This window comes from Tamandua tetradactyla, chromosome 1, assembly GCF_023851605.1.
Source record: "Tamandua tetradactyla isolate mTamTet1 chromosome 1, mTamTet1.pri, whole genome shotgun sequence".
Lineage (NCBI taxonomy): Eukaryota > Metazoa > Chordata > Mammalia > Pilosa > Myrmecophagidae > Tamandua > Tamandua tetradactyla.
The window spans coordinates 216,899,370-216,919,625 of record NC_135327.1 but is presented as its reverse complement, the minus strand read 5'-3'; the positions used below and the strand labels follow the sequence as shown (position 1 = coordinate 216,919,625).

Below are 20,256 nucleotides of genomic sequence, written 5' to 3'. Positions count from 1 at the left end.
AAGAGAAATCAGTAAATATATCGAGGCAAATGAAAATGAAAACACAACATATCAAAACTTATGGGATGCAGCAAAGGTAGGGCTAAGAGGGAAATTTATTGCCCTAAATGCCTATATCAAAAAAGAAGAAAGAGCAAAAATTCGGGAATTAACTGCCCATTTGGAAGAACTGGAGAAAGAACAGCAAACTAACACCAAGGCAAGCAAAAGGAAAGAAATAACAAAGATTAGAGCAGAAATAAATGAAATTGAGAGCATGAAAACAATAGAGAAAATCAGTAAAACCAGAAGTTGGTTCTATGAGAAAATCAATAAGATTGATGGGCCCTTAGCACTACTGACAAAAAGAAGAAGAGAGAGGACGCAAATACATAAGATCAGAAATGGAAGAGGAGATAAAACCACTGACCTCACAGAAATAAAGGAGGTAATAACAGGATACTATGAACAATTTTACGCTAATAAATATAACAATGTACATGAAATGGACAAGTTCCTAGAAAGGCATGAACAACCAACTTTGACTCAAGAAGAAAGAGATGACCTCAACAAACCAATCACAAGTAAAGAAATTGAATCAGTCATTAAAAAGCCTCCTAAAAAGAAAAGTTGAGGACCAGATGGCTTCACATGTGAATTCTACCAAACATTCCAGAAGGAATTAGTACCAACCCTGCTCAAACTCTTCAAAAAAATTGAAGTGGAGGGAAAGCTACCTAATTCATTCTATAAAGCCAACATCACCCTCATACCAAAACCAGGCAAAGATATTACAAAAAAAGAAAACCACAAACCAATCTCTCTAATGAATATAGATGTAAAAATCCTCAACAAAATTCTAGCAAATCGAATCCAGCAACACATTAAAAGAATTATACATCATAACCAAGTAGGATTCATCCCAGGTATGCAAGGATGGTTCAACATAAGAAAATCAATTAATGTAATACACCATATCAACAAATCAAAGCAGAAAAATCACATGATCATCTCAATTGATGCACAGAAGGGATTTGACAAGATTCAACATCCTTTCCTGTTGAAAACACTTCAAAGGATAGGAATACAAGGGAACTTCCTTAAAATGATAAAGGGAATATATGAAAAACCCACAGCTAATATCATCCTCAATGGGGAAAAACTGAAAACTTTCCCCCTAAGATCAGGAACAAGACAAGGATGTCCACTATTACCACTGTTATTCAACATTGTGTGGGAAGTTCTAGCCAGAGCAATTAGACAAGAAAAAGAAATACAAGGCATCAAAATTGGAAAGGAAGAAGTAAAACTATCACTGTTTGCAGATGATATAATATTATATGTTGAAAACCCTGAAAAATCCACAGCAAAACTACTAGAGCTAATAAACGAGTACAGCAAAGTGGCAGGTTACAAGATCCAACACTCAAAAATCTGTAGTGTTTCTATACACTAGTAATGAACAAGCTGAGGGGGAAATCAAGAAACGAATTCCATTTACAATTGCAACTAAAAGAAGAAAATACTTAGGAATAAATTTAACTAAAGAGACAAAAGACTTATACAAAGAAAACTACAAAAAACTGTTAAAAGAAATCGCAGAAGACCTAAATAGATGGAAGGGCATACCGTGTTCATGGATTGGAAGACTAAATAGAGTTAAGATGTCAATTCTACCTAAATTGATCTGCAGATTCAATGCAATACCAATCAAAATCCCAACAACTTATTTTTCAGAAATAGAAAAACCAATAAACAAATTTATCTGGAAGGGCAGGGTGCCCTGAATTGCTAAAAGTATCTTGAGGAAAAAAAATGAAGCTGGAGATCTCATACTGCCTGACTTTAAGGCATATTATGAAGCCACAGTGCTCAAAACAGCATGGTACTGGCATAAAGATAGATATATTGACCAATGGAATCGAATAGAGTACTCAAATATAGACCCTCTCATCTATGGAGATTTGATCTTTGATAAGGCAATCAAGCCAACTCATTTGGGACAGAACAGTCTCTTCAATAAATGGTGCCTAGAGAACTGGATATCCATATGCAAAAGAATGAAAGAGGACCCGTATCTCACACCCTATACAAAAGTTAACTCAAAATGGATTAAAGATCTAAACATTAGGTCTAAGACCATAAAACAGTTAGAGGAAAATGTAGGGAGATATCTTATAAATCTTATAATTGGAGGCGGTTTTATGGACCTTACACCTGAAGTAAGATCACTGAAGAAAGAAAGAAAGAAATGGGAGCTCCTCAAAATTAAACACTTTTGTGCATCAAAGAACATCATCAAAAAAGTAAAAAGACAGCCTACACAATGGGAGACAATATTTGGAAACGACATATCAGACAAAGGTCTAGTATCCAGAATTTATAAAGAGATTGTTCAACTCAGCAACAAAAAGACAGCCAATCCAATTACAAAATGGGAAAAAGATTTGAACAGACACTTCTCAGAACAGGAAATACAAATGGCCAAAAGGCACATGAAGAGATGCTCAATGTTCCTGGCCATTAGAGAAATGCAAATCAAAACCACAATGAGATATCATCTCACACCCACCAGAATGGCCATTATCAACAAAACAGAAAATGACAAGTGCTGGAGAGGATGTGGAGAAAGAGGCACACTTATTCACTGTTGGTGGGAATGTCAAATGGTGCAACCACTGTGGAAGGCAGTTTGGCGGTTCCTCAAAAAGATGAATACAGAATTGCCATATGACCCAGCAATACCATTGCTAGGTATCTACTCAGAGGACTTAAGGGCAAAGACACAAACAGACATTTGCACACCAATGTTTATAGCAGCATTATTTACAATTGCAAGGAGATGGAAACAGCCAAAATGTCCATCAACAGATGAGTGGCTAAACAAACTGTGATATATACATACGATGGAATATTATGCAGCTTTAAGACAGAATAAACTTATGAAGCATGTAATAACATGGATGGACCTAGAGAACATTATGCTCAGTGAGACTAGCCAAAAACTAAAGAACAAATACTGTATGGCCTTACTGATATGAACTGACATTATTGAATAAACTTGGAATATTTCGTTGGTAACAGAGACCATCAGGAGATAGAAATAGGGTAAGATAGTGGGTAATTGGAGCTGAAGGGATAGACTGTGCAATAGGACTGGATACAAAAACTCAGAAATGGACAGCACAATACTACCTAACTGTAATGTAATTATGTTAAAACACTGAATGAAGCTGCATGTGAGAATGATAGAGGGAGGAGGGCTGGGGACATAAATGAAATCAGAAAGAAAGATAGATGTTAAAGATCGAGATGGTATAATCTTGAAATGCCTAGAGTGTATAATAATAGTGAAATGTACAATGTACAAATTTTAAAAACGTTTTTGCATGAGGAGGAACAAAGGAATGCCACTGTTGCAGGGTGCTGAAAACAGATGATAATCAATACTTTAAAATGTCACCTTATGTGTGAGACTAAAGCAAAAAATGTTTATTTGTTACAAAATTTAGGTTTTGACTAGAGCATTTCCTAATATAACTCATGTAGATAGTTTGATTGGATGTCATAAGTACTTGGAATCTCAGGTAGCACATGAGATTTTGTTGGTTTGTCCAGAGTGATGCCCCGATGAATCCCAGAATGATTTGATCAGTGACTGGAAAAGTATTTGCAAGCCCCCTTCGGGGAATGGTGAGAGTGGGGAGAAATTCAACTTCCCCAGGTTGAATTCTTGGTATTCTCACAAGCAGTGTGGACAACCAAAGCTATAGGCTGAGCCCCCAGTCTTCGGGTTTGTTCATATGAAACTTAACTCCACAAAGGATAGGTCAAGTCTACTTAAAATTTAGGCCTAAGAGTCACCCCCAAGAGAGCCTCTTTTGTTACTCGGATGTGGCCTCTCTCTCCAGCCAACATGACGAGAAGTCTCACCACCCTCCCCCTCTCTGCGTGGGACATGACTCCCAGGGGTGTGGACCTTCCTCGCAAGGTGGGACAGAGATCCTGGAATGAGATGAGACTCAGCATCAAGGGACTGAGAAAAACCCTAGAATGAGCTGAGAATTAACATCAAGGGATTGAGAGAACCTTCTCGACCAAAAGGGGGAAGAGTGAAATGAGACTAAGTGTCAATGGCTGAGAGATTCCAAACAGAGTCGAGAGGTTATCCTGGAGGTTATCCTTATGCATTAAGTAGATATCACCTTGTTGTTCAAGATGTAGTGGAGAGGCTGGAGGGAACTGCCTGAAAATGTAGAGCTGTGTTCCAGTAGTCATGTTTCTTGATGATGATTGAACAATGATATAGCTTTCACAATGAGACTCTGTGAATATGAAAACCTTGTGTCTGATGCTTCTTTTAGCTACTATATCAACAGAAGAGTAGAACATATGGAATAAAAATAAATAATGGGAACAAATGTTAAAATAAATTCAGTTTGAAATGCTAGTGGTAAATGAAAGCGAGGGGTAAGGGGTATGGTATGTATAATCTTTTTTTTTCTCTATTATCATTTCATTTCTTTTTCTGTTGTCTTTTTCTTTTTCTAAATCGATGCAAATGTACTAAGAAATGATGAATATGCAGCTATGTGATGATATTAAGAATTACTGATTGTATATGTAGAATGGAATGATATCTTAATGTTTTGTTAATTTTTTTAATTAATAAAAAGTTTTAAAAAAAACAAGAAATTAAAAAGGAAAACACTTTCAAATGAAAACTGTGCTTTTGACTTAGTTTAAAACTAATATCAGAAAAAATTTCCATTTGTCATTACAAATCAGACACACATACATGTGCATATTCCTTCTTCTGTTAATGTGATTAAACTTTAATTTGTGTACAGAGAAGTTTGGGGGTGAGGGGAGAATAAGGACGGACTTTGCATTTTTAAATAGAACATCAAATATAAAGCCCATGCTGCTTCTTCACCTAGTGATTGAAAAACTGATGGCTAATCACTAGTTTCTTTGACAGGATTGATCACATATGTTGAAAGAGCATGCCTATCTTTCCTACTTACATCATCTTTTCCCCATCTCAGATATTCTTAGGCATCAAGAGACATTGTTTATGTGTAAAGTGATTTGTTTTCCAAAAACTTTTATGATATTAAGAGCTCAAACCAAAAAGGAAATGGTTCTTCATCCAGGAATCAGATTGCAAATATTCCCCTTATTTTAGCACTTATCTTGCAATGATTTCAGACTATGGTTATTTATATACAAAAGTCTTAAAATTCATATAAACAACATGAAATTCAATTTCCTAATGACACTTTGAGTTAGCAATGCTTAGATGAACATTCACTTTCTATGTTTCTCTTAGGCTTTTTAGTACTTTATTAGGTTTCAAATTCACAACCAACCAACTTTTTTTTTTGGCAAATAATGAGAAAAAGGCATGAAAACTAACTTCATGCTTTTAAAGCAAATAGCCAATTATTCTAAGCACTAATAAATCATCCACTATCAATAATTTGAAACGCCACCTCTAATATACACAGATACATATCATATCTATTTCTATAATCTCTAAATAGTTTAAATGGCCTATTTGTCTATTTTTGTAATAATACTCTGCAGTTTTAATTATTGTAATTTTACTATATATTTTGCTATCATTGTCATCTATTGAAATAGTATAATTGGCTCTTGTGCATTTGTTCATTAGAATCTGTTTATCCAATCTCCCCTTCCCTCTTAACCGTCTCTATCCCTCCTCTCCATACACACACAATACCACTGTGGTTTTTATTAGATATCACTGGCACATTTATTTTATAACAAAAAAACTAACTTATCCAACTTAAACTTATCAATATGCATAGTCTCACAGCTGTTTAGTGATCTCCCATTGAGGGCTGGTTGGGTATTCATTTTCATAATTATGGAATATTTGAAAATAATATGCTTCTTTGTTGGCTTTTATTTATTAGGGGCAAAGTTGCATGTTTAAGAATGTGTGAAGAAAATCAGTCCTGTTAGTTACATTAGTCAGATCGTTTATATTCTAACTTGTTCTTGTCTATTCAATATGGCAATTTTAGGAAAGATATATTAACATCAGCCACTATGGATACGGTTTTGCTAAATTTTCTTTCTACTTACAACAGTCTAGAAATGATATGTTTTCATGTTTCGCTATTTGATATATAAAAGGGCCTATTAGAATGTCTACTGATTTGATTTTGTGTCAATAGAAAACACCATTTCTTTTCCCCTCATCTTGTACATCTGCACTAAAATGAAACTTACACAGATACTGAAATGGTTGTGCTTATTTTTATTTTTATTGTTAGTAATGCCTGCTAGAACTCAACTCATTACTTTATTTCTAGTTCGTAGTCGCATTTTTTTTTTCCTAAAACAGAATTCAACATTTCTTTTTTAATCTGATCTGGGAGTACTCGACTTTTTTTAAGAGAAATGACCTCCTTTGTAGTTTATATGACAACTGTTATGTTTAGTCTAATTATTGACATATTTCATTTTTCCGGGTTAGTATACATTTTCCTTGTACCCTTTCAGCCACTGTCATTTTTTCCATGCCTGCATCATTTTCTTTTTTTATTTTCTTTCACTTTGTGATCTATTTTATAAGATTACATTTCACAACTCACGAAGTCCTGTCTGTCAAACTGTAAAGCTCTCTAATTTTAGGTCCCTCTTATTATATAGGTGAACAGGCATTTAATCTCTCTTTTATGCCTGTCTGACCAAAAATAATCACAAAATATTCTCCATTCATAGTAATAGCAATAGGTCACCTTAAAATAAGGCCACTTTGGAATTTAATAAACCTATGTATCACCTATTATGACCAGGAAAAGAAAGGGAGTACAAGTAACTTCATATTTAATTAGTAAGAAGTTAGTTCCATTTATCTTGCCAACATCTACTTCCTGCAAAAGATGAAGCTCTTACCGTTTCTTTTGGAATCTGCATCTGGCTTGGCTCTGCATTCTAGAAGAATTGAAGAGAAACATAAATACAGACTGACCAAAGCCATCGTCAACACACAGGGACACAAAGCTTCATTTTAAAAGAAATTTTGTTGGTTCTCAAAATGCACAAAATATTTAATGATTATACTATGGCTAATATATTCCGAACTTTCACTGAAGTGGTTTTGTTGTTTTCTATTTGTGTGTATGTGTGTGTTTTAAGACATTTGTCTTGACTTGAATTTTCACTTATTCATTCACAGCCCATTATGAATTTATTGTTTTGGAGGAAAACAAATCTCACCAAAGCTGCTTTTCCTATTCAAGGCACTGATCTAATTTCATTTTTTAATTCTCCCAACTAAATCAGTCATAAGGTAGATGATAATTTGACAGCTAAACCAGATAATGAAAGCCTCAACTGCAGTCTGAACCATAAGTATTTTACACTTTATAAAACTACATATAGAATAAATGTGATATTTTTCATAGAATATGAAGTCACTTTAATTACATAGATACATATATGGTTGATTTATAAAAATATATCAATAAGTGTATTTCGTTTAGACACAGAATTTAAACACAGACACCCCAAAGAAGAAAGTTTTGTTATTTAGATACAAGGATAATTTTTAATAAATGCCCCCTATAGCTTAAGTTTTCAAGTTTTTATCCTTTTAAATCTTGAAAAGTAGCTGCAACACACACAATTGTCTGAGTGTTTACTCCATCCTGAAAAGCTTCATACTCCATAATGAAAAGCTCACAAGCAATAAATTAAATAACAATCACAACAACAACAAAAAGGAGGTGGTAGAACGGAAAAAAAGAAGTCTAGAAGATAAAAATTGGACTAGAAAACCCTGAATAACCTTAGCTAGCTAGATGTTGGCCCCAGCTCTGGGAAAGGCTGCTACAGGGCAACGTTTAGCTTTGGCAATCTAATAATGTTAACCGTTACCCAGGTTCAGATAAAGTGAGGAAGAATGGAAGCTTCCTCAAATCACATCGAAGCCTCCATTTCTGTTTAAAAGGTGCTCATTTACCATTCAATAGTGATATCTCCAGATTTAGGATCAAGTGGCATTTTTAAGCACAAAATTAGATAACAGCAGAGGGGTGGGGCATGAAAAACTGAGCTTAAACTAAGAAATAATGCATTAAAGATTTTAAAATATAAATAAAGAAGCTTGTATAACTTATTCAAAACTCACTGAATACATATGTTCCCTTTATACTCTATTACTATCTGAAGAGACCACAAAATTGCAGCAAGTTTTAGATCTGTGTGTGATCAAGAGATAAGTTAGCTGTATGACTAAATTTATCAGGCTTATAACAAAGGGAGAATTTTATCAACCATGACATATTCATACTTGACATTGCAACCTAACGGAATTGGGCTATATGACAAATTTGGAAGCTGCACCCTTAAACTCTTGCCACTATAGTTTACAAGGATTAAATTGTGTAAGTAGAAACTAAAATCTAGCTAAAAGAGACATCAAATAGTCTAAAAGGATTCAGCTGCAATGTATTTTGAGATATTTAAAACACCACACAACTTGAAGTAAAACAATTTTCTCACTGAATCAAAGACAAAGGTGGCTCCTCCAATGAAGCCATTTTTACATATAAATAAAACCTAGGGCATTTTGCAAAATACACTCAGAACTATGTAACTTTAACATACATATTTCATTCATCCCAAAACGATATAAATGCCCCTAACAGCTAGATGTATTTGTGCATGCATTAAAAAGTGAAATAGATACTTTGCAAACAAATGTCTTTTCATTTACCCCATTTCAAATAATGGCATCTGTATTGGTAATTAATAACCCTGGAACTTATTGCCACATAGTTCTTTTCATTCTCAAAAATAATCCTCTTTTTTTAAAGTACTCTTTTTCATACACCAGCAATCAAACATGTTTATTGGGCTTAACTACATGTACCATGAAAAATTTGTCATAAGCATTGGAGAAAATGACAAGCTTTCAATAACAGCCTTTGAAGTGACAGCTATGAAATAATCGAGTTCACGGTATTCAATCAGTCCATCCGAAAGCTTTTCAGTAATAAACATTTGCTGTCCTGGAAAAGATCCCTACAATCTGGTTCTTAAATACCCCAAACTCGTTAGTGCAGAGATCTAGTTCTAAAACAGAGAGTAAGAGGGAAAAGAATGCCTGTCTTAAGGCTGGAAGAATATAAAATACAAAAATGTCTTGGGGAAAAAATGTCTCAAGAAACATTTGCCATCAGGTAGCTAAACAAGATCCCTGGCTCAAGTGCCTAAGAAATCTTTCATCTGCTCTAAATTTACACACCAGTTCCCGTGGGTGGAAGGCGTCTTCCTGGCGAAAGATCAGAAGGTTCACAGTCCCTTCCATCTTGGTACTTCTCAGCAGGGAGACAACCTCCTCTTGGGATTTGCCTGCTAAATCTACTCCATTCACCTAAAACAAATAAAAAGTTTTCAGCTGCAATCCTGTGCAAACAGATGACAGAAGAAAAGAGACACATCCCAGGACTGACCATGTCTGCGAAGAACATAAATTATTTCATGGTAAATCTTGCAATGATCTGATAATCACTAGGCTTCTGTGGCTGCTAAAGAAACTCAGACCAGAAATAAGATAGTAAGTAGCAAAATAGTTTATTTAGTATTCATCAATAAACCAAAAGCTGCAACTACCAGGGAATTAATAAGCAACAAGTAATAAGTAATAAACAAATCTATCTAAAATGTCAAGTTAAATGTAAAACTTATTGGCCTTGAACTGAGATCCTCTGACGGTGTTGCATATTATTGGCTGTCTTATATCAAAATTAAAAGGCACTGATTTTAGAAGGGGTAGTAAAAATACCCCAAAAATATTTTGGCATAAACATTTTTTCAATGAAATTTTACTGAAAATTATGATGAAAACTTTTCATTCCCAAAAGGCAAATATTAAAGGAGAATCACTACAGAAGAATGGTAACCTTTTTAGCGGAACTGCAATTTTTTTCAGTGTTATAACAAAATTCTACCAGGAAAAAGCGATTTGAAGTACCTAATGCCTAGGGACTCTCATTACTTTTATCCCATAGGAAATATCACACCATTATCAGAAAGTATTAAATATTTAACAGGAATCAGTGTTTCTTTAAAATGTATCTGTACATTATTTTCTTTAGAAAAAAAAATATTTTTGTTGAAGGCAATTAGGTTATTTTGTACTATCAACATTTTCCTACAGTTAAAATGTGGGTGGGAACCAGTTTCCCAGCACTAAGAAAAAACCCTTTAGATCTCAAAGTACTTCTATTCAGGGACTGTAGGAGAGATAAGTAACAATAGATTCAGAGAAGACAAGAAATTTCTAGACAAAATATATATATTTTTAAAGTGAGCCATTTGGAACATTTTTTAATGTAAGATTCCAAATTTCCAGATATACAGGTAAACTATCACAGATGTGTCAATATTGTACGATATGACTACAGGTAGTAGAAAGTTAGCTTCAAAATGTGCAAAAATGAAGTCTCAGTTTAAAGAGAAAGCTGACAGCTATAGAAAATAAAGCCCACTTTTGAAGCAGGCTCTTCGCACTTAAGAAAAAAAAAGAAAAGAACAAAACACTTTGTGATACGTTTAAAGTAAAGCAATTACGTGATGAGAGAAAGACTTGAAAATAAAATGATAACATTTTGAAACAAGGTGGTCAGGGATAAAAGGGCCAAACTTATTTTTTAGACTTAGAGGCACAAGAGGGTTGGATCCAAGTTCCTGACTCAGCAATAAAACAAGATAAAACATAATACAACAAAATTGGACTAATAATACTACTCTTTCTGGAAGAAATACTCTATAATTTGTACTCAAACCCTCCCATTTGTTTAATCCCTATCATATCCCTTTTTAAAAAAAGAGTCACATACCAGGACAAACAGGAAAGGAGACAGATTTAAGGATCTAGGCTCAAAATACAGACACGGAAAGAAGCAATTCCTTTACTCCATTACTTTTAAAGAAAACTTAAGGAGAGTTCAATGTATAGAATTCAAAACTACTTATGAAACTACAAACAAAAGAAAAAAAATACTGTATTAAATGTTAAACATTAGTATTTGAGTACTGGTGAATAACTAGGAAACATAATAACTATTGATATGAATATAGGTTATGTATTCTGAAGAAAACACTAGGAAGGGAACAAAGACTAATGAAGTACATTTCTTTCTCTCTCTTCTTTCTTTACATATGCACAAACAGTCACAAACAGAAATTATGTTTATGCATCTCAAAAGAGCAATGCATAGAAAGTCATAAGAAACAAAATGGAAATTTTGAAAAGACAATTTCTCTTTTTCTGACATTTGACTCTAAGTCTCAGTTCATTCCCCAATCTGCTGTTTCATAATTTCCTTTTTTTCTCTCATCAAGACACACATTTTTCATTTACTTCACTTGCTCTATTCTGACTTCTAAGTAGATAATAATTCTATGCTGTCAGACATAAATTTAAAAACATCTAGAAGTAAAACCCAACAGACACTGGACTTATTTAATGACAAAATGTTGCCTCATAAACCAAATGTTCTGAGAAACTAAAAATAAATGAGTAAAGTAAATGAAAAGATTATTTCTCATCAAATCACATGGAAGAGCTGTAAAGGTAAAATATAGAAACATACTGTTTTGTGATATGTACTTCCACTAAAATATATATTATTCATAAAAATATTAAAAAGTGATTCCTAAAACTGGAACTTTTAAAAGAATCACGAAACTTCTCACCTAGAGATATTACTTACCTCAACAAGTCTGTCTCCCGCCTTAAGCCTGCCATCTTGAATAGCAGCTCCTCTTGGGAGGATGTTTTTCACATAAATTGGAGCTGAACCACCTATTGTCACATCTCGGGAAGTGATGCTAAATCCCAAACCTTCTGTACCTGAATATGCAGCAGAAAAATCAAATAGATAAAAAGATATAACTTGAACTGTCCTTAGAAGATTTATTTTTATCTCTTTATCTCAACTTGTAAATCTTTTTGTAATTTTCACAATGGGTGAAACTTTTAGTATATTAAAAGTCTATAATTAGATTTTTTAAAACATATAAATTATTATAGGTGCAAATGGTTCAGCTATCAAAATCATTACTCCAAGAAGATATGGCAATCTCCTCACAGGAGATGAAGGCTAAAATACAGCTATGCCTATTAAAAAATTTTTTACGTGTATATCTTTGGACATAAAAACCAATTTGACTTCTCCAAATGAGAAAAGCAACTTCTGTTAAAACCCATGTACCTCAAAAATAAAGTACTATTCTGCAATAATGATATCTGGGCTTGAAGGGTGGGAGGTGGAAGAAAGGAAAGAGATATGGAAAAAAATATATTGAAACGAGAAAATCTTCTAGATACAAATAATGGAAACTTCCTACACTATAATTACTCATAGCGACTTACTGATCTGGACTGTTTCAAGTCATCTTTGTCTAGTATGTTTTAATTCCTTTACGTACTACCAATGTACTTTTTTTTTCCCCCAAGAATGAAGGGAGGGAGGGAGGGAGGAAGGAAGGAAAGAAGGAAGATGAAAATCTCTTGGTGAAGTATTCATCTCAGATTATGTCTGAAGATCTTCATATTATATTTAAAGGTACTAAAATTACTGAGGCATTTACATATTACTTTGCTAATTCATATAATTTAAATTTTAGGTTCTTTGAGAGCCTTCTTGACAGGCCGTCTTATAAGCACAACACAGTGTAAAAAGAGGGCATATTTGCCACCACAACCGACAAGCAGTAAGCCAAAATGTGCCACGATAAAATGGACAGATAATGAAAAATTCCTAATGAGTCACAGAATTTGTATATCACCTCTAATAATCATTAATTTCAACTTAAGCCCTTTAAAATTTTACTTTTAATATATCATGTTCCATTTCAGTTAAAATGATACTTAGATCAAATACTACCTCATCCCAGAAAGAATAAAGAGATCTGTAAAAGTGAAAAATCTAGAGAACAATACATTAATCTGATGCTGCTCCTCAGTATAAAACTATAAACAAAAGTACAAAATTACAAGTAAGCAAACAAATATGGGCAAATAAATATGAGTAAAATGTGGGTTAAAAATGAAATAAAAAGCAGAAACGAGGAAAACACTCAATAATTATCCATATAACTTAACCTACTATAAATATTCCCATCATTTACTTCAAGTCCAAAGTCACTGTAATATGTCTCAACTGTTTATTTCTTCAGTCTTCTGTGCTGAAGAATGGCATACTGTCTTTATGAAATTTTCCTAATTATTCTGCTGGGTCTTTTCCATATGTCTCTGTACTTTCATGGAACTATAATGATTTGCAATAACATTTATTAAGAAAGGATTCTAAATTAATCTTCTTTTGTAATATTAATTTGTCTGAACTATAAAGACTGACTGTTATATGAACCTCAATACTATTAAAATATCAGCAACAACCCCTAAATCTGTAAGCTAAAAGTTCAGGCAATGACCTTTAAAGGAAAGATAAATAGATATCAATTTTCATTTAGCAAAGCCAACAAAACATTTTGCACTGACTGAAACAGATTACTGACCTTCTCCTCTGGCTTTATTAAAAAGCTAATTTCTACAAAACAGCAGGGTATTTGAGAATGTGAAAATGGTGATAAATATTAAGAAATCATAATTATGGAAGCAAGTGAATATGGGCTATTCTATTTTGTCATGTTATACGACATAATTCAAAATGATGATAAAGAATCATTATAAGGAAGGCTTCCTTTTTTAGTATTTAGAATTATCTTCTGTTTTTAAAGAAGTGCTATCGCTCAAAGCACATTAGTTCACTCTGAACTGAATTTAAACTTCAACATTTACATATTTTATGTTTTCAATGTACCTCATTAAATACTGCAATGGCAATAATTGATAAAATTGTCTGCTAGCTCCTATGAAAACTTACTAAATTCCTATAAAATCACTATTATTAAAATGAGTATTTAGTACTAACCAAAGGCAAATTTATAGTAAACATAATTTATTTTTCAATATACACTATTTTTAAGCATTAACTACTTTATGTATTGGCAGCATGCATCACCAGTTTGCCCCTTTTATCATATATTTTCAAGTTTCAGTTATTAAGTTAAAATCAAGATAGATACATAGGGTGGTATATTATCAAGATTCTCCAAGGTCAGAAAAATATTTAAAAGGAAACCAACAGTTCTATTTTTTTATACTGATTAAACACATCCTTTCTAAATTAGGTAGTATAAAATGTAATCACATTTTAAAAATGCTATTAAAATAATAATTCCTACAAAACAACTGAACAAGAATGATTCTTTGAATGGCAAACAAAATTTCACTATATTAGAAAAGTTCATATCATGCCATAATTTGTTAAATATCATAACTGTATGAAAAATTTGTAATGAAATAAAGATATCTGTATCAGTTTAAAGGGTCAAAGCTATTTATAAATAAATATCTTCTTAACTATGGCTGAGTGAAATACTTCACCTTTATTAAAAAATCCCAAGCAGAATTTTATTTTTTAAACAACTTTATCTGTAGTTGCTGGTGTCTTTTTGCTTAAAAACTAGTACCTGTCATTTGAGTAGAAAAAGAAGGAAAAGAGGTCTGGTATTTTCCTCATTCAGGAACTGAAAGGGCTAAAAGAGAGCTTATGCTGACATGCCTCTGGCTTTATAAGAGGCATCAAAAATGGAGGCATGCTGTCAACTCCAGTTTACATCAACCAAATATTTAGAGCTTAAAATCCAGTAACCAGAAGTAAGGGCTTTGTGGTTCACCTAAAGTTCAGTTGAGAGAGCATGATTTAGGAAAATAGCAGTCTCAGAGTTTACAACCTTGTAAACTGAAAAGAAAGAAGTATGGTCTGAGCATGAGGATATGGAAAACATTCTAGTCAGAATTGCAGCCAGCAGCTACGCGCCTTCAGGAAGCCACCCAGCCCCTCTAGGACTCATTTCCTTCCGACCCTGGGAGTTGGGTGAGTTCATAAAAAAAGAAATATTCTTTGTAATGACATTATTTGGAAGACGTCATTAAAAAGGGTGGTCTACCAAAATGCTCAGCAGCAAAAGTGCATCTCGGTGCCAGGAAGGGGTCACTCGTTTGGAAATCAGAAAGTCATCGAGTCCAGAGGTCCGCTCTGAGCTGTGGACGGGGCCAAACCGGGAAAGCATACTTCCTGCACACTCAGTTTCAGGTCTACAAGAGGAAGGCACTTAAATAACCTATTAGAAACTGATACGAGGGTATGTAAGGAAGAACGGATGATCCCCATGACAATTCCCCATGTCATCTTAAAATTCTGGGAAGCAGGAGGCTGGATTGCTACTGCAATCACAGCACTGCAGCAGGATCACCTCAGACAGCTTCAAGCAACTCAAACACCCACCCTCACCAAAACAACGGGGTTGCAGCACAAGACCTCCAAAGACCTCTGAGGGATATCTGGACGACAAATGGGCCAATCAAGGCAATCAAATCCTTGCTGCACATTTTGGGTTTGTTGGTGACCCGAAAGCATTTTTCATGCATTCGTTATCAAAAATTTTACGGCAGCAGCAACTGCTGCTACTTTCTTCACGTAAACTTTTTACAAAAAGTCTTGTCCTCTGAACATTTTACATTTCAATTTCTGCATAGCAAAATGAATTGGAAAAGTATAAAAACGCAATTCGAAACAGGCTAAAATGAAGAGAGCTTTTTTTAAAACGCATTTAGAGCAATTCCTTCACAATAATGGAGTTGAAACATGGGGTGTCTTGGGTGAGCCGGGCGCCTCTCAAAGCAAATGTCATAAAACAAAGCCTAGACGGGTTTTACCTTTTTTTAGCTGGATGTTAAGCCGCTTGCCTACTTTTTTGGTGTTATAGCCACTGCTCACGCTCGTGTTAAATACATTTTGCAGGGCCGGAGCCAGGGCGGACGGCGGTTTGGCGGCGGGGTTGGCGCCGGGAGGTAGGCGCGGGTGCGGGGCCGCCTGCTCCGGCGGGCTGCCCAGTCTGGGGACCCTCTGCAGGGCGTGGGGCCCCGCGCTGCTCACGCCCCGGTCATCAGCGGCATGGCTGTCGGGGCCCAAGCGGCTGGAATAGTAAGTGTTCTCACTCTGGGAGAGTTGCTCGTACTGCTCTTTCTTTGCTGCCGGAACCACGTGGAACCAAATGACGGGTGTTCGCATGGCTTGGCGAAACATATGCTGTGCTCTGGGATTTCAAATGAAGAGAAAATCAGCAAATTAAGATTGGCAGACTGGAAGATATTAAAAGCTTAATTAAGTATACTAATTAAACAACCAGAACCGACAGACCCTGTCGAAACTGAAGAGCAAAATATTCATAACCCACTGATCAATCAAATTCGCAGGCTCTGCTCTGAGCATGGCTGATTCCCCAAATGTAAATTTCTCATTCTCTAAATAAAAATGTCAAATGATCTACAGTTATAGATACAATACCGTGCTCTCAACTGTAAATCACTAAATGAGAGTTTCAAGCACACTGTTGAATACAGGTATTATAATTTCTAAATTAACAGAAATTAAATACACTTTTTTCTCTACCAATATAACTTATCATATTATATAGTATTTCCTTGCAGGTGGGCCAGTTGTGACCTCAAGAACAAAATCTCCTGGTATATCTATTTCAGAAACTTATAAAATTATAGAGTTAAAGAAAATCATCAATATTCATTCTCTATCAGCAAAAGGAAGTCAAGTCTGTGTATGTAAAAACTTCAACACCAGCCCCGTCTCAGTGATTGCAACCTTAACAGTGGTGAATTCCATCGCCACCCCAGGACTCCCACATGCTGCGAAGTGGTCACATCTTAGGCTGGTTCCCTACTCAGTCTCCCTGGGCCTTCACAATTTCTCCTCACTCTGGCCTCATTTTATAGGAACTGCTCAACATTTTGTTTTTATTTAATTGAATAAGGGCTCATATAAGGATAAAGAAAATCTGAATGTGCCCCGATATTGCAGTTCAAAGGAACTGTTTATTTGGACTGAGGAATAGAATTTTCACCAAAGTTGGAAAATGGGTTTAAGTATAATAAAAAACTAGCACCTTTTACCAAAAGGTGAAGAAGCAGCAGAAAAACTGGAAAGCCTAAATTGAGTCCATAATATGTTAAAAAGAGCTGTATCAGTCAGAGGGCATTTTGAAATATAGCCTAATGGTAGTAATTACCTTGCATTTGATTAAATTTTTAAAAGCTAGATAATGACATGAAATACTCCTCTCCAGTACGACGACAGAGAGCACAGACATGTTGCTCAAAGCATTTCAATGGACTGCACTCTGCCACTCCTAAAGCACTGCAGCCAGCGCACACTTACTGTTCAAATCTTCTATTTCGAAGGTCGCCATCATTAATCCTGACAATGCAATCGTTCTCATGAAAAAGGTTTTCTTGTTCGGCTTTACCACCTTTCTCCAACCGTTTTACTAATAATCCCAGGGTTCTGGAACATTAAGAATGCAAATGATTACACACATAATATTTCCATGGTACATAATGTCCCATTGCTGTGAAAGCTAGTATTATATTTACAAAGACTTACTTATAAGGAGGTGCATTAAATCACTAATGGTACATTTTAAAATAACACCAAGACAAAAACCACAACAGCCCAAAAGAGTGTAGAAATGGATCCCTTCAATAAAAACAAGAAATCATTTTCTGGCTTCTCAGGATCATGTATGTGAAACAAACCAAATACCTTTCTCTATACTTAAAAAAGCTTCTAACAGGGCTAGCCTGATGATTCAGTGGGTATGGCAGTGTGGAGCATGGGATGAGCGTGGATTGGTGAATGACTTTGGCAGCTGGTACACTGCTGTGATGGCAACTCAATGTCCCATGAAAGTAAAGGTAACAGGGAAGGCTGGTCTTAGGGTACTGGAGGTTTGAGAAGAATAACAGGAAAGAATTTAGATATAGAAGAGTTTCTGTGCTCAGCATTTGAAATTCAGAGAAGCTAATATCCTGAGTTCCAAAGTGTGTTAGGTCTCTCAAAAGCAACTAATTTATGACCAGTATTTCCATTTGAAGAAAAATAAGGGAAAACCAATGACAGGGTCAAATAATGCTGGTCATTATACATCTCTTCAATAAATGTACTTAATTTCAGATGAAAAGAAAAGCGCAAATGAACTTTTAGAGACCCATATGGAGAAAATCAAAAGTAAAAGTTACTAACGTACTTGGTCTGAAACACTGACTTCTTAAGTAAAGGACATTCTGTACACCTGGAGACAAATAACAGCCCTTTATGCCATCACAGAATAAGGAACACCAGTCTTTACTAGTTCTGATTGTCATGATTTACTAGATGATTAGCATAAATACCATATCATGATCACATTAAAATATTTATGTGAACCTATTTTCCAAAGCTTGCATTTTCTTCCATGATTTCTAATACTTAGAGACAAATAAAACATGTCCATATAGATTAAAGAATTTAGATGTCTGTATAAATTTAAGTTGAAGATACCAAAATTTCCCACTGCCTATGTTTTTTTTTAAAAAAACAAACTTTATTTAATGTATTTCAGTAGAAATATATCCAAACAGATAGCTTCCCTCTTCTGAACTCTTACGGTAATTACTGTATGTGCTCTATGGCCATTTATCTCATTCTCCTGTTAAAGTTACTTAAATACATACTTTATCTCTACTATAGGACTATAAGCTCCAGAAGCTAGAGAAGAAAGGATTTAGCAGTACATGCTCAAGCACTTAGCTCAGTAGTACAGTCTTGATAAATGGAAATTGCATAAATGGATGACCGAGTTTAGCTGAGGTAAATGAGTTTCATATTTCTAATAAAATTATTACAAAATGAAAACAAGTGAAACAGATTTTAGAGCTAGACCTTTTTTTTTTAACACTAAGTTATCATATATACTGGATTGGATTGGATCGAATTGAAGGAACTGGTTCACTTCTTACTCTATAGCTAAACTTTGTTTCTGCCATGAATATTTATAGGCACTGATTAACTTCAATCTAATTTTGGTAATCAACCATAGGAAAGAGTTGTTGTGTTTTACTAGGGTCGAGTATACTAACTTGGATGAAAAATAACAGGAGATAATATGTAAACTGTCTTGTAATTTTACTAATTGAAGATGAGCACCTACTAACATAGGAATCTAAAAATATTGTTAATATTTACTACCTATGTTAGAATTAAGTAAATGTGAATAGTTTCTTAGCTCAAAATAAGACTAACATAAACTGATCTAGTTGCAAGAGCAACATACTGTCTTGCTCCATATTTAAAAGGATGAGCTTCCACAATATGCCATGCCAATAATTAAGTTATCATTAAAGTGTCATCTTCCCTAGAATCTATCACCCTAGACTTCTCAATTACTTAAGCCTGTTTCTATCTGCAATTGAACAAAGTGTTCTATCAAAGAATGAAGGAAATGAAGATACATACATCTAGGAATCTGCTGAATGGGAAAAAAATTAACTTGAGAATTCAAACAACAAATCACAGTAATCAATAACACTCGAGTTGGAAGAAAACATTGGGGCACTTCACCTTCACAAGCAGCCACATAAAAGGACAGCTTGTCAGAAAAGATGCCTCAGTCACCCACAGGTAATCACGAAGAAATTATACATGTGGTAACATGCCTGTTCCTAAAAGCTGTCTCTACATGCCTAGGACACTTTTTTAAAAGTATATGCATTCAATCCTTGCAATAAAACTATGCCCTACAAAGAGTCACTTAAGTTAATTAAATAGCTTTCAATCAGTGAAATCGCAATTTCTCAACATGGTTACAACATTTCTGCACTTTAAAATGACTAATTGCTATGTTTTTTACATTCTCTGAAATTGTGTGCATTCTAAAATACCTCATGGAATCTTTTCAGAGACATATGTATAGACTATGCTCAATATATATTAGCAGTTCATTAGTACTAATAATTTGTTTAAATTCAAAAATTTATCTCAAATAGGCCCTTTCAGTACTTATGAAAGCACCTATACTTTAAGTTTCCAGTGGCAGCAACAGTTTTCAATTGAATAGGTCAATGGAATTAAATTCACTATAGTAATTTTTTTTCTTTTTAAAAATCTACTTTTTCTGCTGGTAATCATCAGAGAATAATATCCAAAGTGGAAAAGCCTGGCATGCTTCATTGATTGAACAGCCTGTCTCTCCTGATAAGCCCTCCCTTATGGCCAAGTGCATCAAATTCCAACATACAGTAAAAATGTCATGAACCAAAAATACACT

General features: G+C 34.5%; 1 protein-coding gene across 22 annotated transcripts in view; it reads right to left on the bottom strand.

Annotated features, from left to right (window-relative positions):
• Window positions 1-20,256, bottom strand: part of PARD3 (par-3 family cell polarity regulator) — a 676,839-nt gene that overhangs the window by 263,675 nt on the left and 392,908 nt on the right. For 16 of the 22 annotated variants that reach the window (XM_077152059.1, XM_077152104.1, XM_077152083.1 and 13 more), the window contains 5 exons: window positions 17,331-17,456; window positions 15,815-16,194; window positions 11,739-11,878; window positions 9,266-9,394; window positions 6,910-6,948 (listed from right to left, as the gene is read on the bottom strand). In XM_077152059.1, the coding sequence (XP_077008174.1) occupies window positions 6,910-6,948; window positions 9,266-9,394; window positions 11,739-11,878; window positions 15,815-16,194; window positions 17,331-17,456 (814 nt within the window). The remainder of the gene's footprint in view (window positions 1-6,909; window positions 6,949-9,265; window positions 9,395-11,738; window positions 11,879-15,814; window positions 16,195-17,330; window positions 17,457-20,256) is intronic. The other 6 variants (XM_077152080.1, XM_077152088.1, XM_077152107.1 and 3 more) reach the window with 1 other exon arrangement.